This window comes from Lissotriton helveticus, chromosome 12, assembly GCF_964261635.1.
Source record: "Lissotriton helveticus chromosome 12, aLisHel1.1, whole genome shotgun sequence".
NCBI classification, from domain to species: domain Eukaryota; kingdom Metazoa; phylum Chordata; class Amphibia; order Caudata; family Salamandridae; genus Lissotriton; species Lissotriton helveticus.
The window spans coordinates 767,337,441-767,361,752 of NC_136073.1; the positions used below are offsets into that span (position 1 = coordinate 767,337,441).

The following is a 24,312-nucleotide window of genomic DNA, read 5'->3' on the forward strand; positions in this document are numbered from 1 at the left end:
TCTTTATGCACCTAGAATATATCTATTCTCTATGCACAGAAGAACCCAGTATTTACTTCTTGTTCCTCTTGAGGTAGCTATTTAAGCTAGAGCCAGATCAATGGTGGGAATTGAGGGCTAGATGTACCAAAGGATTTTGGGGTTGCAATGGCTCCAATTCGCAAAATCGGAGCCTTTTTCAACTGCAAAAAATGACCTTTTGGTATGTACGGAACACAAATTGTGATTCAATAATATGTTACTGAATCGCAACTTGGGTTTGCAAGTACATACCAAATCTCTATTTGAAAGGGGCATGTCGTGGGCGTTCCTTCTAAATAACAGTTAGCAACGGGATATATTAATGTTTTGTAACTGAAATCTGGTCGCAAAATATTGCTTCTTTATCGACTACGTATAGGTAGTGGTAACACATTTGCAAACGCGGAGGGGTACCAGAGGGTCCTATTCCCTTTTGCCAATGTTGACAAAACCCTTTTTTAGAAATACACAGTGGTCTCAAGAGCCATTGCTTTGTCTTAACTACATTTGTAAAGATTTTTTTTTAAATCCACTCCCTTTTCCAAAAAGGACAACAGGTTCCATTTAAAAAGTGGTTGGTTTATTTAAAAGCAATTATAGGCTTGGTGGTCTGCTGACCCCTGGAGGCCACCATCCGTTTGAAGGGAGCAAATCTCAGTTTAGATCCTCCTTTATGAATATGAATGACATAGGCCATATTGCGACCCACTGCGATTCAGTAATTTGAGCCCTGACCGATTAGTACATAGATCAGTACGCAAAATATTACTACACTTACTAAATGTCGGTGTAAAATTACAACCACTTTTAGAGAGTAAAATGTTTGTACATTTGCCCTAAGTGTTCTCATCACAGTGCACTGCCTTCCCACTGATGCATGAATCATATTAAAAATGGCCTGTGTTGTTCACAAAACAGTTTTTCCTTGGCTGTTTTTGTTGGATTTTACACCCCGACACCCTTCTGTTGTTTTGATTATTATGTACCTGCTTGATCTTGTCTACCAGCTATTAAAAAGGTACTCTTGTGTTACTTCCTTATTTCTCTGATACCCATAGGACCTGGTTCATGCTACATAAAACGTGAAGTGAATAAATGCAAGATTCTTTATTTTTCCACTCAAATCTTTTGCTGTATTTAGTTTACACATACCTCTTATTTCTATCAGCCTTTAACTGAACTGTGCATTTTTATATAATTCCTGGAATCCCTTGCATTGTTACTTTAGGTTAAATGAATAAAAAAAGATTCAAGGACTGCCTCATAGAGCTTTCTGCCTACCCAAGTCTTTCTGTAAACAGCAATCCTAGGCTTTGTACAGTGCTTAATTTATAATAAAATATGTGCCAGGGCCCTCACCGGTAGGCCTCTGCAGCTTTAATCACCCACTGAATTGCCAGCGCTGCCAGCGACAATACCAATGCAACTACCAACCATAACACTCCTATAAGTGTGATTATTCAGACTATTCCAGGCCCCCAAAGCTATAAGAATGGCTTGGGGTCCAGAATTAATCATTTTTTATGTATATTGAATTAATGAAACACTGTTGTTCTGCTAATCTCTAAATTACACACACAGCACCACCATGTGGCAGAGTGTTATAGTGCCCGTGTCCACAATTAAGTGCCAGTGCCGAGCACCGGAAACCACTGGCTTAAATTAAGCACTGGGTTCCTAGGACTGGATCTCCAATAAACCTCTCTTTCCCCTTATTTGAAATATGAATATAATAGGTAACATAGAGCAGTGTACCTTTTCAATGTATAACCTTGACAGGTATATGTAAAGTTTGACAGGCAGTCCACTATCTCGCTATAATACGAGAACAGTTTGTGGGGAATTTTGTGCTGCAAGTGGTGTCTCTGGCATGTTAGAAGCACTTTCAGCGTAATTGCAATGATGACTTTATGTCTTGGCATGGCGAGCAGTTGACATTTCAAAATAGAAAGAAGCAAAGGCCTTGTTGCGCAGGGTGTTTTCTTCCCGCTTGTTGAGCGCATTAATGATTTGGCCTGCCCACATCCGCAATGCAACATGTAGCCGTCCTGGATAGGGAACACCAATGCTGGAAGTCCAGCCCCTGGGATGGTGTGCATTATGACATCAATGCATACATAAGGAAATGATGGACGGAGCGCTGAAACTTTTCAGACACTGACCCCCAGACACCGATCTGGGTTGAATCCATCAACGTTTTTTAGCTCACTTCACCTCCCCAGTTCAGATCCAACTATATGCATATCAGTCTTGGCTTTATGACATCTTCAGACTGGCCTCCCTGTGGTGAATGGATGCCAGCTCAACCTTTTCAACAATAGAACAAGATGTGTCTTTGCTGTTCCACCACCCTTAAAAAAGGCAGGGAACCATGATTTTGGTGGACAAGGCGTACACCAATTTTTGACAGAAAATGACTCTCTTGCAATCAATGGCTTCAATTGAGCATTTATTCTTTGAGTGAGCAATGCCCATAATGTACAAAAATATTCACACATCTCTCTCAAAAACACACACAGGCTCTGTCTCTCTCTCTCTCTCTCTCTCTCTCATTGTCTCTCTCTTCCAGTAACGGTAGAACACAACCCCAAATATTTGCCTCAAATTTCTCCTATATCTAACTGATTTCACATACTAACTCTATGTTGCATTTTCAGTGATCTATGTAGTTGGTCTTTAGTTTTCTTAACTTTGAGCATTACTGTCCAACAGTTTTTTTGTCATTTAGAAACTGATAGAATAAACAATGGTTTTATATGAGGAAACTGAAGGGATAGAGCTTTTTTTTTTTAACACGGGGTGCACATCTTTTAATTTACCCTAAGATCTCTGCTATCCCATAAAACTCCAATATTAAAGTCTCTTAAAACATATCTTTGTCCTTCTCCCATGCTAGGAAGACATTCTTATTAATCATGCATTATTATTGCCACTGCTTCTATATGCTTCCTCAAAATATAAATCATCAACCATCACCAGATGGACATCTTCATGGTCTGACTTGTCTATGGTCTCCATCCTGCAACCATATCATGATTGTCAGTAATTCTCTCCCTTGGGTTCTCATGCCTGTTGGATCCAATTCAAGATCATCTGACTAGTCTTCGAAGCCTTCCGCGAAACCATATCTCTTACTTTCAGAGTCTGTTCAGTAGGTAAGTGGCCCCACACGCTGTAAATTACAGCTCGGGCCCCATCTTATCCATCATAGGAATAGGGAAAATAGCTATTTGCTGGTCTTCGAAGAAAGGTTCTGCTGGCTCCAACTCTGTAATGCTGTTCATCCTTTTTTTCAATTTCCAAAAGAAAACCAAAACCAACCTTTCCCTCAAGTCTTCAACGAGCCACTTCCTCAAGACCATTCACTTTCAAGATGCTCATCATGCATAGTTAGGGCCTTATTAACTGGAGTTTTAGGATGTGGGACATTCTCTGAAAAAAGCAAGATGTTCTGTCTGCCAAAGTACGAGTTCATTGAAGTCAGTGGCATTCTATATATGCTGGGATGGACATATGTTACATTTGGTCAAATGTCCCACTCTGCCAAACTCTAAATGAGGACCTTAGTTTTAACTAGGGCTGGGCAGTGAACTCTGCTCCGTTTGTGGAGTTTTCTGCACTTCGCGGAGCTCGGGGAGTGCAGAAAACTCCGCAAACTCTGCGTAGTGCAGCCGAGTTTTTCACCGCTCGTGCTCGCTAACAGTAAGTAGGTGAGCGCGAGCTGCCACTCGGGTAGAATTTCTACTCGAGCAGCAGGAAGATCTGACTTCCGTCACTTGCGGAACTCCGCAGAGTTTTTGTGTCACTGTGCTGAGTTCAGCGTAGCGAAACTCCACAAACTCCACCCAAGCCTGATTTTTACTAACGTGGCTTCGCCCCTTGAAAGTCCCCACCCTAGCAGCGTCTTGATGCCATGTTGGCAAGCTGTACTCATGTATTCATTTATATGACAAGGTCGAGGCACAGAGGTGTGTATCTGTTTGTAGGACCCTCATTACTTAACAGTACCTCCCCAGTAGCCCCCACATTAAATAATATCTGGGTATGGTCTAATCAAGATCATTAGCTGTCCCCAACTCATCCACAAGCGAAGGAGTAACAAAAAGGTTGGCGTTGCACTATATATGTTTTAAGATGTTTAAAACAACAGACTGATTTTTACTTTGTAGTTGTGATAGGGCTAGGCACCTCATTGCACAACAACAAATGTGGATATGCTGAAGGAGTAATTTCAAAAGAAAAAAAACATAAATAAGACAAAACAGCCATAAACGTTTCTGTACACATTTTTAGTCACAATGCTAAAAAAAAAAGATTCTCTGAGCTTCTCTTCGCCCCAAAATGTAAAAAACAAAACACACGAGACACATTCTTTGTTGTTTTAGAGGTCTTTTTCGTTTTACCATTTTTGTTTGAAAATCTGGCATCCCTTCCTGTGCTTTTCACACCGATCACAGCAGAAACGAGGAACTAATTAAGACATATGAAGTGAAATATCAAGTGCTGCCCAGTTTCTATTTTCTGTTTAGTTTGTTTGTAAAAAAAAAAAAAAATAGAATCGTTTTTACTTGCTGTCAGTACAATATTATTCTGTGCATGGATGTTTAAAGATATCCAAATTGCTTAATTATCTAAAACCCACATGGAAGAAAAACAGCCGCGTTGTGTTAATGAGAACAACAATTCTGAGTTCTTTTTTCCCTTTTACTGGGAATGGTGCCTTCCACAGGCAGTACCAGATATGGATGGAATCGTCCAATAGGGAAAGGTGTGAGAGACTGTCCGATGACGTATGTTGACCTGTCAATTTTAGCACCAATACTGACTGGATCTTTAGGCTTGTGTACATCATATAAGGACTCAATATACAACATTTGGAATGATGAGTCAGGAGGGGGAGAGGTCAGATGACATTATGGACCATGGACATTTCTAGCTGCTTCCACTGCAAAGGTTTCAAAGGCTGGGGTCTGCTGGCCTCCTTTATGAGTTGGAGAAGCAATCTAAAGAAATGACCAGGCGCGGACAATTCTGGGGTTGAACCACCAACCAACCTCCCAAGACACATATAATCATTGGGCTTGTCTGCTCTGGAGTCAGACTGCGTCATTGCTGAGCCGATGAAGGACATCCATCTATCCGAGATACCCTGGGACTTTAATAAGGGATGTAGGTAATAGTTCTTACAGCTAAGATTAGCGGTACTTGTTCTCCTCCTGGTCCAGGAATTGATGGATGGATGGGAAATCCTGAATCCATTGTGCTCATGGGGGTAGGGATGAAGGTGTCTACATTTTGTGTGGCGCTCATTGGACAGTGGAGGATTTTCTATGCTCGGGTTTCTGTGAAGAGTCCCACCTCAATCTTAAATATATTGTTTCAGCCCATCAGGGAACCATACCCTGAAAATGTACGTGAAAATGTATGTGTGAGAGTGTGTGTGCACATGAAGTGGGCTGGTGCAAGAGATGATAAGGATCCTAATGTTGTATTTTAATCCTAATGTTGTATTTTAATTCAGCGTGCAGATGGTAACATAGGCAGATGAATGATATTAGAAAAAGATGTTCAAGTTAAGACTTTTACAAGAGACGGTGGTCCCAACCATATTTTCTCAAATTATTTGCACTTTGCTCATTTGGGTACGCATGGTCACACCGATGGGATGGAAGGGGACGTGTTATATCTGCAGTGTGAAATATTGGCTGATGGGGAAGAAAATCCATGGGAGAGTCCAAAGGGAATTTAACTTACATAAGATCAATATAAAAATACGTTATCACTAGAGTCTGATTTTTTGTAAAGGTGTGACTGATTGATCACGAATGATTGTAGCAACGTGACTGGCAATGATGCTTTACTCATCGTCATCATCATCATCATCGTCGTCATCATCATCATCGTCGTCATCATCATCATCATCATCGTCGTCGTCATCATCATCATCGTCGTCATCATCATCGTCGTCGTCATCATCATCATCGTCATCATCGTCGTCATCATCATCGTCGTCATCATCGTCGTCATCGTCATCATCGTCATCATCGTCGTCATCATCATCATCGTCGTCATCATCGTCGTCATCATCGTCGTCGTCATCATCATCATCATCTTCAGTATTGATGTCCCCATCCAACACATCTTCAATCCAGTCTTCTAGCTCATCAACTGTGGGGAGATCTTCTTCATCATCCATTTCCATCCAAATACTGTCAGCCTGGAAGATTTGGAAAATGAAAAAAACAAAAAGAACAGTTAAAATCTATCAGTATTCTGTCTAAAATCTTTGTCAGTGGGCAAATGAATAAATGATAGAGCCTGTGAGCCAGATTTCAGTGGTAACATGTATGATTATACACACACACACACACACATATGATCCCCATGGTCGTCTGTTCCCCCATGGACAGACGGATTGAGCATATATATATATACATATATATATATATATATATATATATATATATATATATATGTGTGTGTGTGTTTTCATTAATACAATAGCTCTTATGTTTGTGCATAATTCATAAGGCACTCTAACCCTGAAAGAGCACACACACACACGCACACACACACACATATATATATACAGACAACCTGAAATTTGGCCTTTACACTGTAGAAATGAATGTGCATTTATTGATATATTAGCACTGATATATGTGTGTGTGTGTGTGTATATATATATATACACACACACACACCCACACACACACATATATCAGTGCTAATATATCAATAAATGCATATTCACACATTCATTACTACAGTTCAAAGGTCAAATTTCAGTTTATTACCACAGTACAGCAAGTGACATGAGGAAAACACTATTTACTACTCACAGATTGTATATAACATTTACTCTGCATATTTTGCAGCCATTGAAAAGATATGAGCTTGACTTAGTGGTGAACCTTTGAAATGCTCATGCTCATGGTGCAGTGGTATCAGTAATGTTTGCTAATCAGGCTACTGCACATTTCCAGCATTTTAACCACAATTTCAAATCATGCCTAAATTCTATCAATATATTTTTAGATCTTCAGCACATGCTATAATCAAAGGAGACTGCTGGTAATGTGAAGTAAGTAAATGAAGAAACTATGTGGTAATGCACTTACTGTAATTCAATTTCATTTTCCTTCGCTAAAAAGTATGAAATCGAGCCATAGTAATGACCACCAGCTTTTGGTAAACATCTGTCTTATGTAACCCATCCACATTAGTCTTATGGTAATCCACTTCGATAATCATAAGTCACGAGGTAACCCGGCTCGGTGACGAACACCAGCCTATTGATAATCAAGATCAGTGATGACCACCAGCTTTTGGTAACCCTGATCTTCAATGATCACCATTCCCACAGTAACAAATTCAATAATGACTACCAACGTTGTGGTAACCCAGAGCAGTAACAGCCATCAAATGTGCGTTAATCAAATTCACTGATGACCACCATTTTTGTGGTTTCCCAATTCAATATTGACTGCCAGTCTTGTGGTAGGTAACCAGTTCAGCAATGACCACCAGGCTTGTGGTGACCCACTTCAGTAATCGGCTGTTTACGACAGTTAAAATGCTTAGTACATCTGGCCCTCAGTTTAGTCGGGGAGGCCTTATGTATGCTTGCATAAGCTATACACCGCGAGACACCTCTGCATACAATATTAGTTTACCATGCATTGGCTGCTTGTTAGCAGACTGAAAAAGGCTTGGTTGGTAGCATCTGAGTGCGCCCACAGACACCTTAGTCAAAATTACTCCTAAATGGAGGTGGGTTATCATGAGCAGGTGCAAAGAAATGTGCAGACAGAAAAAAACATGATCTTGTGAAAAATCACACCTTTCAGAAATAGCGACAGGATTTAAGAGGTGGAAAAAAGAAAGAAACTGGAACAAATGAAAGCACAGATGCAAAGGCACAGGAACAGGTTTAAGGCAAAATGTGGAGAGAGGAAGATGCTTCGTGGCAGAGAGGTGCTGTGGTAGAGTGAGGGAAAGGAACAAATGGGAAGAGAGGGCACAAGAAGAGGAAAAGAGACAGGTGGACAGGCTGGTACTGAGAAGGGGTGGGAGATACAGGCAGATAGATGGGAAACGCAGCGGTGTTGGTGGGTGCAATACATAAATGGAGGAAAGCATATTAGAGTGCCAGAATGAGAGGGAAAGCTATTGGTTGGTGTGAGATGGAGAGGTAGGCGAAGCCAGTGGCGGCTCCTCAACAATGGCGGAGGAGCATCACCTCACTGGCTCAGAGCCAGCAAGTGAAAAATGAAACGATATTTTACGATAGTTTTTTATTTTACTTCGTATGAAGGGAGGGGCGGGCCGAGGAATGGGAGGGGAAGGAGCAGTGCTATGCGCACTTCTAACTGCACATGTGTGTTTGGCCGGCCGCATCAGGCTGACCAAACACACGCGCTCTTAAGTTTCTCCAGCCCGGCTGTATTGAGCAGCCGTACTGGGGAAAACCCACAGACTCCCTAATCTGAGCGGAGTGTCTTCTCAGCCCACTCAGCAAAATCCCTGCACTACTCTCATAAAATGAGAGCAGCGCTGGGATTGCAGAGGGAGTCTGTGACGCTGCCCCAGTGCCCGCTTGGAAAAGGAAGTTCACCGAGGCATGATGAGATGCTGAAGGCACGTTAAGGTGAGTGTTTTTTCTATTTTTTTTACTACCCCCACCTCCGCGTGTTCCCTCTCCCCTGCGCCTTGTCCACCCGTCTCACCACCTCTTAATTTTGTCATCCGCCACTGGGCAAAGTATGTGTGAGCCAGAGCCATAGCTAGGTGAACCAGAGGAAAGTTGAGAGAGTGATAGATAGAGAGAGAGAGAGAGAGAGAGAGAGAGAGAGAGAGAGAGAGAGAGAGAGAGAGAGAGAGAGAGAGAGAGAGAGAGACTGAATAGTTTAGAAGGACGCTATACAGAGGTTGGGAGGGCCACATTAGAGCATGAGAGGCCTGGACAGACAAACTGCAGAAACGCAACAGTAGAGGAGACAGGAAGAACAGCTCGTATGAAGGCAGGCTGTGATGCACTTACATCTGTAACATTCACCACACCAATGTGTGGTCTGGACAGGTCGATATCAAAGGTCTCCTCCCAGTAGGGGATCAGCTGAAAAGGGAAATGAAGAGAAAACTCGTAAGTAGTGCATAAGCCTTCAGGAAACTTCTCAAGACCTGGCTGTTCGATCAGTAGCTGCTCTAACCTCCCCCCCACCCCACACCCCCAGCACCTTGAGACCCTCACGGGGGAGTAGCTCGCTTTACAAATGTTTGATTGATTGATTGATTAAGCCTGGCTGCAAATTGCACAGGAGGCCTGTCTGTGGTGCTGTGACAAGCCTCTCAAGGAACTGGGAAGAGATACATAGTGTGCCCTACCTACAGTCATCTAGGGGTATCATTAACCAACTCACAGTTTAGGCATTGTTACTTCAGGTGAAACCGACACGTGCCTGACTCTGCCCAATCCCCTAAAACGTCCTCGCCAATCCAGAGGTTTCTCAAATTGCGCACATCTACGACCTTTGAAAATTTGGAATGAATCAATCGTTTCCCTTTTAGCCCTAAATATGAAAATGTCACCCCTTAAAAGCTATTTCAAAATGCTGCTCGTCTCATATGGAATTCATCAATCCTATCAATTTTCTCACCTGCACCACGTTGATCTTACCCAGATCAGCAACCTCCTTGCTAACTGGGGACCCTAGGCACTATACCCCACCACCATAGGTAGAGTGTCTACCTTTTCACCTTGAGCTGTCTCCTGCCTTCCCAAAACCAACATTACTTATCACTCTTAAACCCTCTCTGCTCCTCTGCCACCCCAATATTCATTGGCACAGGCGGTGCTGCGTCTGACAAGAGACTTGCAAAGCTTACACGGCGTTTCTCATGCAGGAGTAACTCCATGTTATGATGGAGGAGTTTCTAGGAACATATCCTGTATTATTCGAGGAATATTTAATAATATTATGGAAGATAGGCAGGCAACCAGAAAAGAGACTTGAATGATAGACACACTCTTCTGGCAGAAATTATGTGCAATGCATTCCAAGGGTCATCATGGTAGCTACATAGGCAAAAACTAGATCTTCAATCTTAAGGTAAATATTGATTTTCTGGTCATTTTTCTAGAGGAGTGAATCTGCAAAGTGCTGAAAGTCACTGTTCAAAGTGAGCGTGCTGAATACAGAAATGGCGATATGGCGCACAACGCGATCAAGTTAGGGTATTCACCACAGGCATCAACATGAGTCAACAATCTCAACTGAAGACCAAAGGGTGGGTCTGAAGGAAAGTTCTGCCTACCAGTGGGAAGTCCTCTGGGTCAATCCAGATGATGCTCAGATCGGGATTATCGGTGTTATCTTCAGCAACCTCTTTAAGGATCTCCAAGAATTCATAACCATCTGTGTATAAAACAAGAAAAGCTCAGTTATCCGAAAATACATGAATGCATGAATGACATTCTTAGAGGGCCTAGAACAGCCAGGCCTTTAAAAATTTAAGTTTAGAAGACTAATCAGCGATTTTTATATCCCAACATGGAATCTGATTTGAAAATGAAGTCAAAAATCAAATTGTGGTTAAAGTTTTTGACGCCAAATATCATTGTTACACAATTATTGAAAATGTTTAGACTAATTAAGTTACCAAGCTGGAGTTGTTAATAAATACCTTATGAAAAATAATAGGGTTACAAATTGATACCTACACCAAGATCAAATAATTAGAGGAGGATTCTAAATATCTGTCTTCTTTATTATAAGAATATGTTTTTAGGTCTGGTTGACAGTGCAACTATCTGACTGACGTTCTGTTATCACTCATTTAAAATATGTGTTGTGGGCTTTGGCTCTATCCAAAGGACTAGAAGTCCTTCACCCTATGCTGTTGACTATTCGGTGTATCATTTCACCTTCCGTGAAGCGTTTCAGTTGGAATGGGTGAGTGACTATTTTCCATTTGAAGAGTACCCTAATAATCAACCTATTTGTCATGTTCAATTCTTTGCCTCACGGAGGACATCTTTTCCTAGGACCCCCGGCTACCCATTCGATTCAGCGCAGCACAGGCAAAACTCTAGAGTAGATCTGATTCTGTTGCCTCAACAGTTGTTTCAATGGACTGCTGAGGAGGTATGCCCTAAGATCACTTCAGACCATAATCCGGTCCTTTCACCAATGCAGCTGCCCGCAACTATTCAGGAAGGGCTCCATTATACTTCCTCCCGATCCTTTCTCTCTAATCCTGCCTTTAAAGTTTGACTGACGGACCATTTGAGAGGGTTTATAGTGGACAATCAGGAGACTGCCTCGCTACATATTGTATGGGATACTATGAAGGCTTTTGTCAGAGGGGCAATGACGCAGTTGGTGAACAGCCATTACAACGTGGGCTATACACCGCGCTACCATTACGACGCAGCAATTACAACGACGTGTGCTGGATGGCGCTATATACTAAGGAATAGCATGATTTACTATTCCAACACCTTCCCTACTGTTACGTGGGCTGGAGTTGGAATAGTAAATTATACTATTCCTAAATCGAGCGCCTCCAGCGCAAGTCGTTGAAACGACTTGCGTTGTGATTGTTGTGTCGTAATGGTAGCGTGGTGTAAAGCCCGCGTTGTAATGACATACATCCACGCAGTTTGTTCTGGAGGCATATAAGAATGAAAGATATAAGGTCTCTAAGCTGTGTGCTCAACAATCTGAGTTGGAGTGTAACATGCACAGGCTGCTTGGGGAGGCTTTTAAGTGCTAAACAATGTTTGAGCATGAAACACAGGAAAACATAATTTGAGAATGTCTGTATTTACATGTTTTGTCAGATTAAATCCAGGCATATTGAGTTTGCCAATGCGTGTTTCTCTTTATTGTGAATAGCATGGAGACAATAACAAGTCAATATGCACCATTTTCAGTAATATTTAAATATTAAGATTTCCTTTATCTGGAAAATAGAGAATGATCATTACATTTTGGCTGTGAAGCAACTGTGGTGCTAACCAAGGATCAATATTGTGCCATATCTTTTGCGGCTGTATATGGGAGTATTTTTTTTTTTTTTTTTTTTAGTTTATCTTGCCCTTTTCATTATTATAAAATGCCAATAATGTTCAAATGACTGCACTTTCTAAGTTTCACAGACCTACCAATGTATCACTTTCACCTCTGCAAAGTTTCCTTTACTACTACACAATGACCCACATTGGAACATTGGATTGTTGAGAGCTCCATTGAGGACAAGTGGCCTTCCAGGGATTTGGGCCTTTAAACTCAGGAAGATGTCCTTCAACAACCACAAAAGCCCTCAGAAGTAGTTAGGGGTTAAGAGGGTGATATTTACCACTATCATCATACCACTACCATGAGGTGTGAGATTCGCAAGTGTAGTAATTACCTCATATTCAAATTTTCTTCCGAAAAGTGAGGAATTATGTGCAAAATGTATATTTTCTGGGACTACTGAAATTGGTAAGTGGAAAACTGTGTGAGTGTGCATTAATTGACCCCGATAAGGTCAAATCTTGATTCTCTGACTACATGAGAAAAATTGCGAACTGGATGACAAGCAATTGTCTTCAATTAAATGGCGACAAGATTGGGATACTGTTATTTGGAAAGGCTCAGGAGCTCTGGTCCGCTGACTGGTGGCCCGCTGAACTAGGTTTGGCTCATCTCTGAGACGGCATAAAGCTGGACCAGACACTATCAACGAAGGACCGGGTCATGGCTACTTGTGGCTTATGCTTTGCACTATGTGCCTATTAAAGAATGTTTTTCTCCTTGGCTTCCATGATCCTCTAGGAAAACCCTAGTCCAGGCCTTGATAAGGAGTTTCCTGGACTAAGGAAATGTGCTGCTGGTTGTGGTGAATGACACGCTGATGTCTAAGCTACAGGTTTTGCAGAATACAGCCGCCCTATTGGTCTGCAATCTTCCCTTAGGCTCTCCTTCTACACCCACCATTTTGAGTGCCTTGCATTGGCTACCAGTCAGGAAGTGTGTTATCTTCAAGTTATGCTGTCTCACTCACAAGCGCTAACCAGCAAAGCCCCAATTTATCTGAACAGTAGGTTCTGCCATTACTGCCGCTCCAGACTGCTTAGATCCACAAACAACGCTCTGCAACAGATTCCTCAAATCCGCACCTTGAGAAATACTGGCAGATCCTTCTTATACCATGCCCCGTTCAATTGAATTTGTCTATGCCCGGAACTGGGCAAGTTTAAAAGACTTCTGAAGACGTGGTTGTTCTGATGTATTCTGCAGGCCTGAGTCAGTAAAGCTTCGAGATACACCTCTGATGGTGAATCGTTGCCCTAGAACAAGTGGCAATGACATATGGAAGAGGTGTGGCACAGCAGCCAGGATGCCTGACTCCAGACCACAGGGTTCACAGTTCGATTCCTGGCTCCAGTGGCAGGTTAGCCCAGCACCATGTGACTCTGGGCAATAGCTTGCTTAATCTTCCAGACGGCCCACAGCGCTGGGACACCTCTCCGGAGGTAGCTGTGTGCTTTACAAATGATGGTATTTCATTCATAACATAACAACTACCACGTTACTCACAATTCTGATCTGTGTGCAAACACCTTTTTGTAAATGGATCAGAATTTGAACTCTACTTCATAATCAGGGACCAAGCAGTGTCGTAGCTAGGCCTTGTGCTGCCTGTGGCGGTCCCTGCGTTTGCCTCCCCGCAGGCGCATGCAGGGGGGGTGGTGCTGCCGATACCCGCATCGGCCGCAGGTAAGTGCGGGGAGGTGCTGCTGATTCCCACAACGGCAGCAAGTGAGGACGGTGGGGTGGCGGTGCTGGTGATTCCTGCGATGGCCGCCTCCCCCAAAGCTTGTGTCACTGGGACCAAGGGTGCAGTAAATACGGCTGATTATGTGTTGGTCAAGAGAAAATGAAAAATTACGGCCTAACTTTACTAAAGGTTGTGTGGGCGCTTGTGTTGTGCAGCTCAATTTTGTGCTACGACCATAAGTTTTCATAATGGTCAGTAACTAAACACAATGCTTTCATTGCTTTGACCCCGCAAACACTAATGCAAATGGAAGTAAGGTCTTCCCTATACCCTGTTCATTGGTGTGGTATTGCACTTGATTCATTTTGATGCATAAAGGTGTGATAAATAGCATAAAATTACAAGTATGTATGGAATAACTTGCAGATTTTGCTGCTCATCGCATACAAATCTGAATGGCCTGGCAATTACTGGGTATTTATCCTCAGTTAATTTCGGCAGGTTTGACCGGCTAACATTTCGATTCAAATGTTATCACATCAATTTATTGTTGGGTGCAATACTCTTAGCCCAACTTGTAATTGCGTTGAAAGGTTCGATCATGGATCAGAATTTCCCTCGTCACTCATACTGATCACCTAAATGTTGAAACGTGTCTACACGACCTATTTCTGAGTGTATCAAAGTTTTTGCATGTTCTCTCCAGAAGAAGTTCAGCAGGTTTAATCTGCAGAAATTTGTCAAGGGTAAATTGTGGGGGGGGGTGGTATCGCAAAGCCCAGAATTCGCGTCTGTAGAAGCATTGGAATTCACCACTTCAAGTAGAATCAGAGCCCACATTTTGACTTTTTATTCATACTCTGCCCCTGTATCCAAGTGGTACCCACTTTTGCTGCTTGATTACCCATTGGTAAAGAACTACTAATTCAAATGAAGAGTCCATGCGCAACAAGCTCGCAGATTGACCGCAGCACTTGAACTAGATATCACGTGTACTTGCTCGAGATTTTCTCAATGGTAAAAAACACACAGAGCAGATCCAAGTGCTTCTACCTACCTAAGGACCACTTGAAGCAAAACACTTCATTGCTCATTTTCTCTTTTCTAAATAAATGTGTATTTGGAAATTCAGAAAAACATAAATGTGAACATAAACCCACTATTAAGAGGTGCTCTTGTGTTTCTGGATGAACAGCATGCCCTCTCTTTCTTTAAGAAGTGTATCTTGTGTTTTTTGTTCAGAAAGCTAAAAGTCTTCAAATACTAGAACTGTTCCAAAAGTAAAACTCTTTCTAAATTACAAGTTCCCTCTGAGCCTCTTCTGCACCACAAATGAAAAGGGGGGGCCCTCGGCCCCCCCGCATGCATGGCGGCGCGGCGACCGTCTCCCCCCCTTTCCCCTTTGGTGTCTCTCGGTGGTGGGGGCGGGCCCTGGTGGGCGCGACCCACCACCGATTGGCCGGCGGCCTCCCTGACCCGGATACCAGGTAGAAGGTCCGGGTCAGGGGGGGCGGGCTACAGGAGGGGCGGGCCGGAGGGGGCGTGCCCCCCCCGCCTGGCCCCTTGAGAATAAAGAGGTGGGGAGCGCCCAGGAGACCCCCTTGTCCCTGGACGCTCCCTCACAGCACGGTGTGCCCCGCGCTCGGGGCTTCTTTGTTTTATAACTTTTCTCGCTTTCTTTTTCAGGCATTTATTCAGTCGGCGTTCCGGAGCAGCAGGAACTCGCTGGAAGCCAAGCTTTTTTCGATCGAGGAGGAACATTGCCGGAACGTGGTGACTCTGCTTTTCTGTTCACAGGCTTTGGACGTTCGGGTTCCGGAGCCGCGCTGCCCCAGCCACGTGGGACACCGCCGAAACAGCTTCAGGGGAGCGGAGAGCCGGAGGCTGCATCGCCTTTGCCCGGGAGCATCGCCTCGCCTTTTGCGGATCAGCGAGGAGCGGAGAGCCGTCGGGAGCACAAGGGCGCGGAGTCGACGGGGAGAGCGTGGTACGGGTCGCCTGAGGCCCGGTAAGGTAGCGTGGGGGGCAGGGGACTTCAGTAGCGGGCACCTATTGAACGGGGTGCAAGCACGCTGCTGAGATACGCCGGGAGCGGCTGTAGAATACCGGTGATTGTGTGCTTTACAATAGTGGAGTAATTTATGATCGTCCTTTAAAAACGGTTGTGAGCGCACTCACTTAAACGGCAAATAAGGCCGGCGGGAGCTAATTACATAAGCCTAGCTTGAGTGTGAAGCTAATTTAGCACGTTTTGTCACGCGCTTGTGGTCACAGGGCAGTTTTTTGAGCTACTGTGCAGGGAAGTGAAGCAGGGTCGACCAGGGCAGCACCTGGATGGGAGACCCCTAGGTTAACGTGCAATTGCAAGGATAAAGCTAGGTGTCATGGGATAACGGTTTTGTAGGAATGTTGTGAAAGAAAAGGCGAAGTAATATTCAGTAACTGTTTTATGAGTGTTGTGCATTGCCTAACCTGATAATTGCCTTATAAATTCTGTTTTATATTGGTGACTTTGAACAAAGGGGGCAATTGTGGGTAAGAAGTTACTTCAATGTTCCTTTAAGTCCTTTTTTCTGGCTTAGAGAGAGTGTTGTGTTATTGTCTGCAGATACAACATAAGTTTAGTGGTGCACATCACCAGAAAGTTAACGGGGGGGGTTCAAGCCTCCATTGTATTTAAATTGGGCTTTTCTAAGCCTGCTCCTGTTTTATCGCACGGTGTTAATACATCTCTCTATTTCAGGCATCTAACGACGTTATTTCGTGCAGATTCACTCATTTGACGAGGCGTAAGGACGTACGGACAGTCAACACCCAACCTGGTGCGCAGGACTGGTCGGTAAGAGGGGTACGGGGGGCTGGCATTCATCGCTCCTGGTGGCCGCCGGGTGGGTCTACATTAGGTTTACTCACCCCTTACATAAGCGGACAAGCCGCTAGTGTTGCGGTCGCCGTTGCATGGTGCTGAAAGCCCCCTGGTGACCCTCCATCTGAAAGGTACATAAAGTTGGCCTGTCGTGATATCAGGAGAGTAGGCAGCTGGTTGTGGGGGTTTTATCATGCCAGGTCCACGGGGTGGAAAAGGTGGGTCCAAGATGGAGGCTATGATGCGGGCCATGATGCGTGAGATGGGTTAAATTAAACAGCGGCTAGGGAAAGTAGATGAGCTGGAAGCACGGATGAATGAGAGGCATGATGATGCCCCTGGCCCATCGGGGAGGCCTATCCGCCAGAGGGCGGCACCATTGCCAAGGGGGGATTTTGTTACCCCACCTAGGAAGTCTAAGCCCAAGAGACCCAGGTATGCTACACCCGCCCCAGGGCCAGTAGAGCCGGTACCTGCCGTGCCATTGGCGGTCATCCCACCCCCGCTTATACCTATGCCTATACCCCCAGCCCCCGTGGTGCCGGTGCCTGTCGTACCGCCAGGAGACGCGGGGTCTGCTCCCCCACCGGTGCCCACAATCCCGGCTACAGGCTTGCCACACCCGGCACCCGCCTTGCCGACTGCGCCAGTACCACTGGGCATAACCCCAGTGGTACCTGTTGTCCCAGGTGGGAATTTAGATTCAATGCCCCCTGAATTGTTGTCTCAGATAACGGCCTTGATGCCGTGGCTCCAAAAAGGGGGAGCTTTCCCAACTTCTGCAGATCATGCAGCAGAGGCGGCGAGGTTTGTAGAAAAGATCAAATCGGCGGCGGTCGCCGACAGTGTTGCAGTGCCAGTATCTTCCCCCCTTGCAGGTCCCAGTCTTCCCCAGCCGGATGGAACTAATGGGCAGCCGGCCCCGGTGCCCGCACATGGTAAGGAAGTGGCATTGCCGCTCTTGGGGGACGGTGTTCTACCTTCCAGGAGTGAGAATTTGGCTCAACATGTGTCGTTAGCTGTAAAGGAGATGATTTGGGCAGATAAATATGTGTATATTTATTCTTTGTTGTTGGATAATAGGGAAATGGAGCATGCGAAAACACTGAAGGAGTGGATGCACCCAAGTGAATGGAGGGTGCAGTGTGCTAGATTTAGGGTTGAGGAAACACTGCTCAACTGGATTAAGGCTTGGGCTGTATTTACGGCTATCAAGGCTGAACGACCTCCGGATTTGCAGGCGCCATTGGCATGCTACCAGAGCAGGATTGTGGGGTGGAGTGAACAGTATTCTGGGGATGCGTGGAAAGGGTATGATTTAAATTTCAGGAAAGCATTGGAATTTAATAGATCACTAACATGGGACACGGTGGACTCTATGTCGTGGCATAAGCAGTTCTCGGATAATGCACCCCCCCCTCAGTTCTCCGGTTCGGTCAAGGTGTTCTCCGCTAGACCCCAACAGCCCTTTCGGCCCCCCCAAACGAGTGAGGTACCTGGGAAGTTTAGGGCCAGTGGGGCGGAGAAAAAGGGGGTGTGCTGGGACTTTAATAGGCGCACCTGCACAAGGGGCGCGTGTAAGTTTAGACACGCATGTTCCTCCTGTGGTCACCCCTCTCATCCAGAAACTACCTGTAGGTCCAAGCATGGGAACACGGGACAGAGGGGAAGGGGAAAGCCACTGTGAGACAAACCAGTTAGGCCCCCCCACGCCAGTGGATGTGTTAGCAATGATACCATGGTTGAACAGATATCTGGACCACACATCGGCCACCCTACTTCAAGAAGGTTTCTCTAAAGGCTTTAGGATCCCTGCAGCAGGATACACAGGCAGCGCACACTGTAAAAATCAATTGTCAGTAAAGCACAATCCGGCTATGGTGGCCGCCAAGATTGACAAGGAGCTTTCCTTAGGCAGGATAGCTGGCCCTTTCACTGTAGTGCCGGTGCCCAATTTTGTGTGTTCCCCATTAGGAGTCGTCCCCAAAAAAGAGAAAAGGCAATTCAGATTGATCCACAACCTGTCAGCACCTAGGGGGGCGTCACTGAATGATGCCATTGACGAGGGTATCTGTAGTGTTAAGTACGCCTCTTTTGATCAGGCTGTTAACTTATTGCAGGCCACGGGGCCCGGGGCGCTGATGGCGAAATCAGACATAGAATCAGCCTTCCGCCTCCTCCCGGTACACCCAGCGGATCAACATCTCTTAGGCTTCACCTTTGGGGATATGTTCTACATGGATAAATGCATGCCCATGGGTTGTTCTATATCTTGTGCTTACTTTGAGATGTTTAGCTCTTTTCTTGAATGGGCCATGAGACAAGCGACGGGCCACCAGCGGGTCATGCATTATTTGGATGATTTCCTCTTCCTGGGTACGGCGGGATCTCAGGAGTGTGCACTGGCATTGCAGGAATTTTGCGTGCTCATGCGGGCTTTTGGTGTCCCGCTTGCGCCCGGGAAGACTGTTGGCCCGACCACCTGCTTAGAATTCCTCGGCATTGAGATTGATTCAGTGGAGGGATGTTTTAGATTGCCTAGGGACAAGGTCGACAAATTCAAAACAGCGCTACGTGTATGCCTACGGAGAGATAAGGTCACCCTACAACAATTACAGGAGGTGGTAGGGCAGTTGAACTTCGCCCTGAGGATCATCCCCATGGCTCGCCCTTTCTCTCGCTCCATTGCCCAAGCAATGAAGGGGCTGAGGGAGAAACACCACTGCACTAGGCTGTCGTCTGAAATTCGCCAGGATATGCTTATATGGATGGCATTCCTGGAGGATTTTAACGGCAGGGTGGTCTGGCTCGGCCCGCTCGCAACATCAGCAGAGTTGGGCCTGTGGACTGATGCCGCCGGTAGTGTGGGCTTTGGCGCCATCCTAGGGAACAGGTGGGTCGCTCAACAGTGGCCGGAGGCATGGAGAACATGGGGTCTGACCGCCAATATTGGCTTCTTGGAACTCTTCCCAATATGGGTGGCATTGATGGTCTGGCCCGAACACCTATGTAATCAATCAGTGGTGTTTTGGTCAGACAACATGACAGTGGTGGAATGTATAAACCAGCAGGGAGCACGATGTCCTTTCATACTTCGCTTAGTAAAAGAAATTGTGTTGTAGTGCTTAAGATGGAACGTAGTTTTTAAGGCCAAGCATGTCCCGGGTATTCTGAATAATGCAGCTGACTCCCTCTCTCGCTTCAAAATGCAGGTTTTCAGGGAACATCTTCCTACAGCAGACCCCTCGCCAGCGCACTTCCTAGCAGTACTTTGGCAGATTGGTGCCCCAGATTACAGGACCTCGTGGTTGCTAGCTTAGCCCCCAGGACCAAGACGGCTTATGAAGGGGCGTTTTTGTCTTACTGTACTTTCTTGGGGCAGCAATGGGAGGGGCTATGGGCGCAGGAGGATGGCTTTGCAGCCTATTTAGAATGGATGCATAGGGAGGGACGCTCAGTGGCAGCTGCAAACAGACATAGGGCAGCGGTATCATTCTTTGCTCAAGCTAGGGGCTTGCGGGATCCCACCAATACCTTTATGGTGTGTAAGGCTTTGAGGGGTTGGCGCCGTATACAGGGGCATCATAAAGATAAGAGAAAGCCCATAGGGTTGGCGCGGCTGACAGCTTTACTGGGCGCACTGGACACTGTTTGTAGCTCGGAGTGGGAGGTACTCCTTTTTAAAGCAGCATTCTCCTTGGCATTCTATGGGGCAATGAGAATTAGCGAACTGATGGCAGGTTCCAAGTCAGACCTACAGGGCGGCTTGCAAAAGGCGGGTGTAAGGATAAAGGAGGACACCATGTGGGTGACCATTCAGAAGTCAACGACTGACCAGGAGTAAGGGGTCACACCATAGTCCTCCAACGGGCCCCCGCCAACCCTTGCTGCCCAGTGAAGCACGTGGAAGTATGGCACGGGCTGCTGGTAGGCACAGCGGGCAGGGCACTGCTCTGTCACGCCGACGGTAACCCCTTGACCAGGTATCAGTTCAGGAGGGTATTGGAGATGGTGGTCAGAAAAACAGGTCTTGACCCTAAAGAGTTTGGCTCTCATTCCTTTAGGATTGGGGCAGCAACTGAGGCGGTAGCAGGGGGCCTCCCAGTGGAGAGAGTGAAGACAATTGGAAGATGGTCCTCAGATTGCTACAAACGATATGTACGGATTGACATGTTGTGATTACATGGTGCTCACGCTTGGTTTGTTTCCGCTTTCTTACAGTTTCTCAGACCTGTTACGCAGGGGAGGAATTTGTCGTCGGGCACCAACAACATACATCAGCGCGGAACTACAGCCAGGAAACAATGAGGAAAAATGTTTGGATTGTGGGTCACTCCTATGTGAGACGAGACGAATGTGTGTTTATTTCAGGTGACCGTGGGAAAAGGGCTGCACAACTGGGGTTTGACATCACGTTCTTTGGGAGAGGGGGGTTATGCCTCAACCAGTTTAGGGGCTTCTTTCAGGGGCTGTTAGCGCGCCGGCAATCTCCCCCGTCAGTGGTGATACTTCACCTGGGGGAGAATGATTTGGCCAACATGGGGAGGCGCATTCTGATTGAGGAGATTATCTCAACTGCGGGGTGGATGGCCAGGACCTGCCCGGGTTGCACGGTAGTATGGTCGCAACTCATACCTCGATTACAGTGGCGGGGGGGGGATTCGGTCAGGGCGTTGAATCACTCGGTAAAGAGGATCAACACACGGTTGGACAAGTTGTTTCGAGCCCCCCTGTTGCAGACTATACCTCATGGGTGTATCTGGGGCGACCGGTACTACTTGAGGGATGGGGTTCACTTGAATGAAGCAGGGAATGTCTTGTGGTCTGACAATATCTGGGCCTGGTTGGAGGGATTTGCGAATAGGAGCGATCCTTAGGTAGGGTCTAGAGGGGGGAGGCCAGATCGTCGGTTAACAATGCTGGCCTGTGGCGGTAAGGTCATTATCGGTGAGCACATATTTGAGGTCTGAGGGGGCGGGCATCATCCTATGGAGGTTCCCGCCCAGGGGAAGGGGCCTGCGGGCCACTCCTAGAACTCCAGGGGCAAGGTAATTGATGCTGCAAAGGAGCGCGGGTAGGAGTAGTTCACGCTTTCCTTAGGCTGGTAGCCACCCCGCGCGCGTATACTCATGACGTCACCGGATGGCGCAGAGTAAGGGCCCTCCTTTAGTGGGTAAATGGAGTTCAGGGCGTAGACCGGGCAATTCCCGGGGTAACACTGCGCATGCGCACGTCTCTAGGGGAGGCGCAGCTTGTAGGACCTGACACCGGTAGTGACCTTGCCATATGGCCAGAAATGTACAAAAATCAAGATGAGGATGTTAGACTCGGTTAGGAAACAACATGTATTAGAGTTTTTGTTAAGGTCAGGCTCTCAAACTTGTTGACAAAATTTGTATCTAATGTCCTGCTGATTTTTGTATAAATTGTTGATCATGCAATTAAAACCCTTTTTAATTTCATATCTTAATAAATACGGCCGGGCGACTAGCGCCCGCCTTCCAAAAAGTAAAGAAGTCTCGTGTCCACGTTTCTGGGTGTTGGGTGCCGGTTTGGGGGGGAGGCGGCAGCTAGTCGCTGACCATGTGAAAAGGGGGGGCCCTCGGCCCCCCCGCACGCATGGCGGCGCGGCGACCGTCTCCCCCCCTTTCCCCTTTGGTGTCTCTCGGTGGTGGGGGCGACCCACCACCGATTGGCCGGCGGCCTCCCTGACCCGGATACCAGGTAGAAGGTCCGGGTCAGGGGGGGCGGGCTACAGGAGGGGCGGGCCGGAGGGGGCGTGCCCCCCCCACCTGGCCCCTTGAGAATAAAGAGGTGGGGAGCGCCCAGGAGACCCCCTTGTCCCTGGACGCTCCCTCACAGCACGGTGTGCCCCGCGCTCGGGGCTTCTTTGTTTTCCCACCCACCATCCCTTGGAACAAAAGTCTTGTGGCATTCATTATGTCTGGTTTAATTGTAAGTTTGCGAAGGTACTGTCCACATGCCTTACATGGTAGTAGAAATGGATCTGTCGGTATATTTTGATGATGCTTTTTGTTCAGGAATTTTTTCCCTTTTTAGCAAACTGTGTGTGAAGTACTTTTTCTTTGATGCCAAGTGTCTTTAGGCCTTTTTTCCCTTTGTAGCTGTACGGTGATGCTGTTATTTATTAGCCAGTGTAGCTGTCCTTTAGAATTTTTTCCCATAGGTCGTCGTATTTATAAGGTATGGGGCATGCGGTAAGGTCATTATCGGTGAGCACATATTTGAGGTCTGAGGGGGCGGGCATCATCCTATGGAGGTTCCCGCCCAGGGGGAGGGGCCTGCGGGCCACTCCTAGAACTCCAGGGGCAAGGTAATTGATGCTGCAAAGGAGCGCGGGTAGGAGTAGTTCACGCTTTCCTTAGGCTGGTAGCCACCCCGCGCGCGTATACTCATGACGTCACCGGATGGCGCAGAGTAAGGGCCCTCCTTTAGTGGGTAAATGGAGTTCAGGGCGTAGACCGGGCAATTCCCGGGGTAACACTGCGCATGCGCACGTCTCTAGGGGAGGCGCAGCTTGTAGGACCTGACACCGGTAGTGACCTTGCCATATGGCCAGAAATGTACAAAAATCAAGATGAGGATGTTAGACTCGGTTAGGAAACAACATGTATTAGAGTTTTTGTTAAGGTCAGGCTCTCAAACTTGTTGACAAAATTTGTATCTAATGTCCTGCTGATTTTTGTATAAATTGTTGATCATGCAATTAAAACCCTTTTTAATTTCATATCTTAATAAATACGGCCGGGCGACTAGCGCCCGCCTTCCAAAAAGTAAAGAAGTCTCGTGTCCACGTTTCTGGGTGTTGGGTGCCGGTTTGGGGGGGAGGCGGCAGCTAGTCGCTGACCATGTCTAAATATGTGAGAATACTTAAGTACAATGCAGTAGACCATGTTTTTTTGTGTTAAGAGTATATATAACATAAATAAAATGGGGGTAGTGGGGAGTCGAAGTCATAATATGAACACACATTACACTATAAGTATATAGTTCATCTAATATCTTTATATTCAGAAAAAAGAAAAGGATCCATGTATCAGGCAAAGATATTATTCAGTTGAACATTAAATTGGCAACACAATTTCACAAATTGAAGCACTGAAGTTGCCTGGCTACAGTCAGTTAAACATTAAATTGGCAACAGAATTTCACAATTTAAAGCACTGATGTTGCCAGCACATGTTTTGCTAAATGTTCTATCGCTTCCTCAGGGCAAAAATTTAAATAAAAGCTGCCCATTCCTAAGGTGGCGAAATCAACATCAGACCAAGCACCTCAAAGAATACATGTATAGAAATACATCTTTTGTTTTGATTTTTGCCCCGAAGAAGTGGATAGAATATTCCGCGAAACACGTGTTGGCAAACTTCAGTGCTTCAATTTGTGAAATTTTGATGGCAATTTAATGCTTGACTGACTGTCACTAAAGAATATATTTTCCTGCTAAATGGATCCTTTTCTTTTTATGAATATAAAGATATTAGATGAACTGTATACTTATAGTGTGGTGTGTGTTTTTATTATGACTTCGACTACCCACTACTCTCCATTGGATTTGTTTTATATTTTTTTGCTATCAGGATAAAATGATATAAGTGGGTGAATGCACAGGGCCTTTGCTCAGTTTATTAAGT

At 45.8% G+C, this 24,312-nt stretch overlaps 1 protein-coding gene across 1 annotated transcript in view; it reads right to left on the reverse strand.

Annotated features, from left to right (window-relative positions):
• Positions 1-4,291: 4,291 nt before the first annotated feature.
• CASQ1 (calsequestrin 1) overlaps positions 4,292-24,312 on the reverse strand; it is a 156,842-nt gene continuing 136,821 nt past the window's right edge. The window contains exons 9-11 of the mRNA XM_078670090.1: positions 10,339-10,439; positions 9,065-9,139; positions 4,292-6,238 (exon numbers count right to left, since the gene is read on the reverse strand). Of these exons, the coding sequence (XP_078526216.1) occupies positions 5,879-6,238; positions 9,065-9,139; positions 10,339-10,439 (536 nt within the window). The 3' untranslated portion in view covers positions 4,292-5,878. The remainder of the gene's footprint in view (positions 6,239-9,064; positions 9,140-10,338; positions 10,440-24,312) is intronic.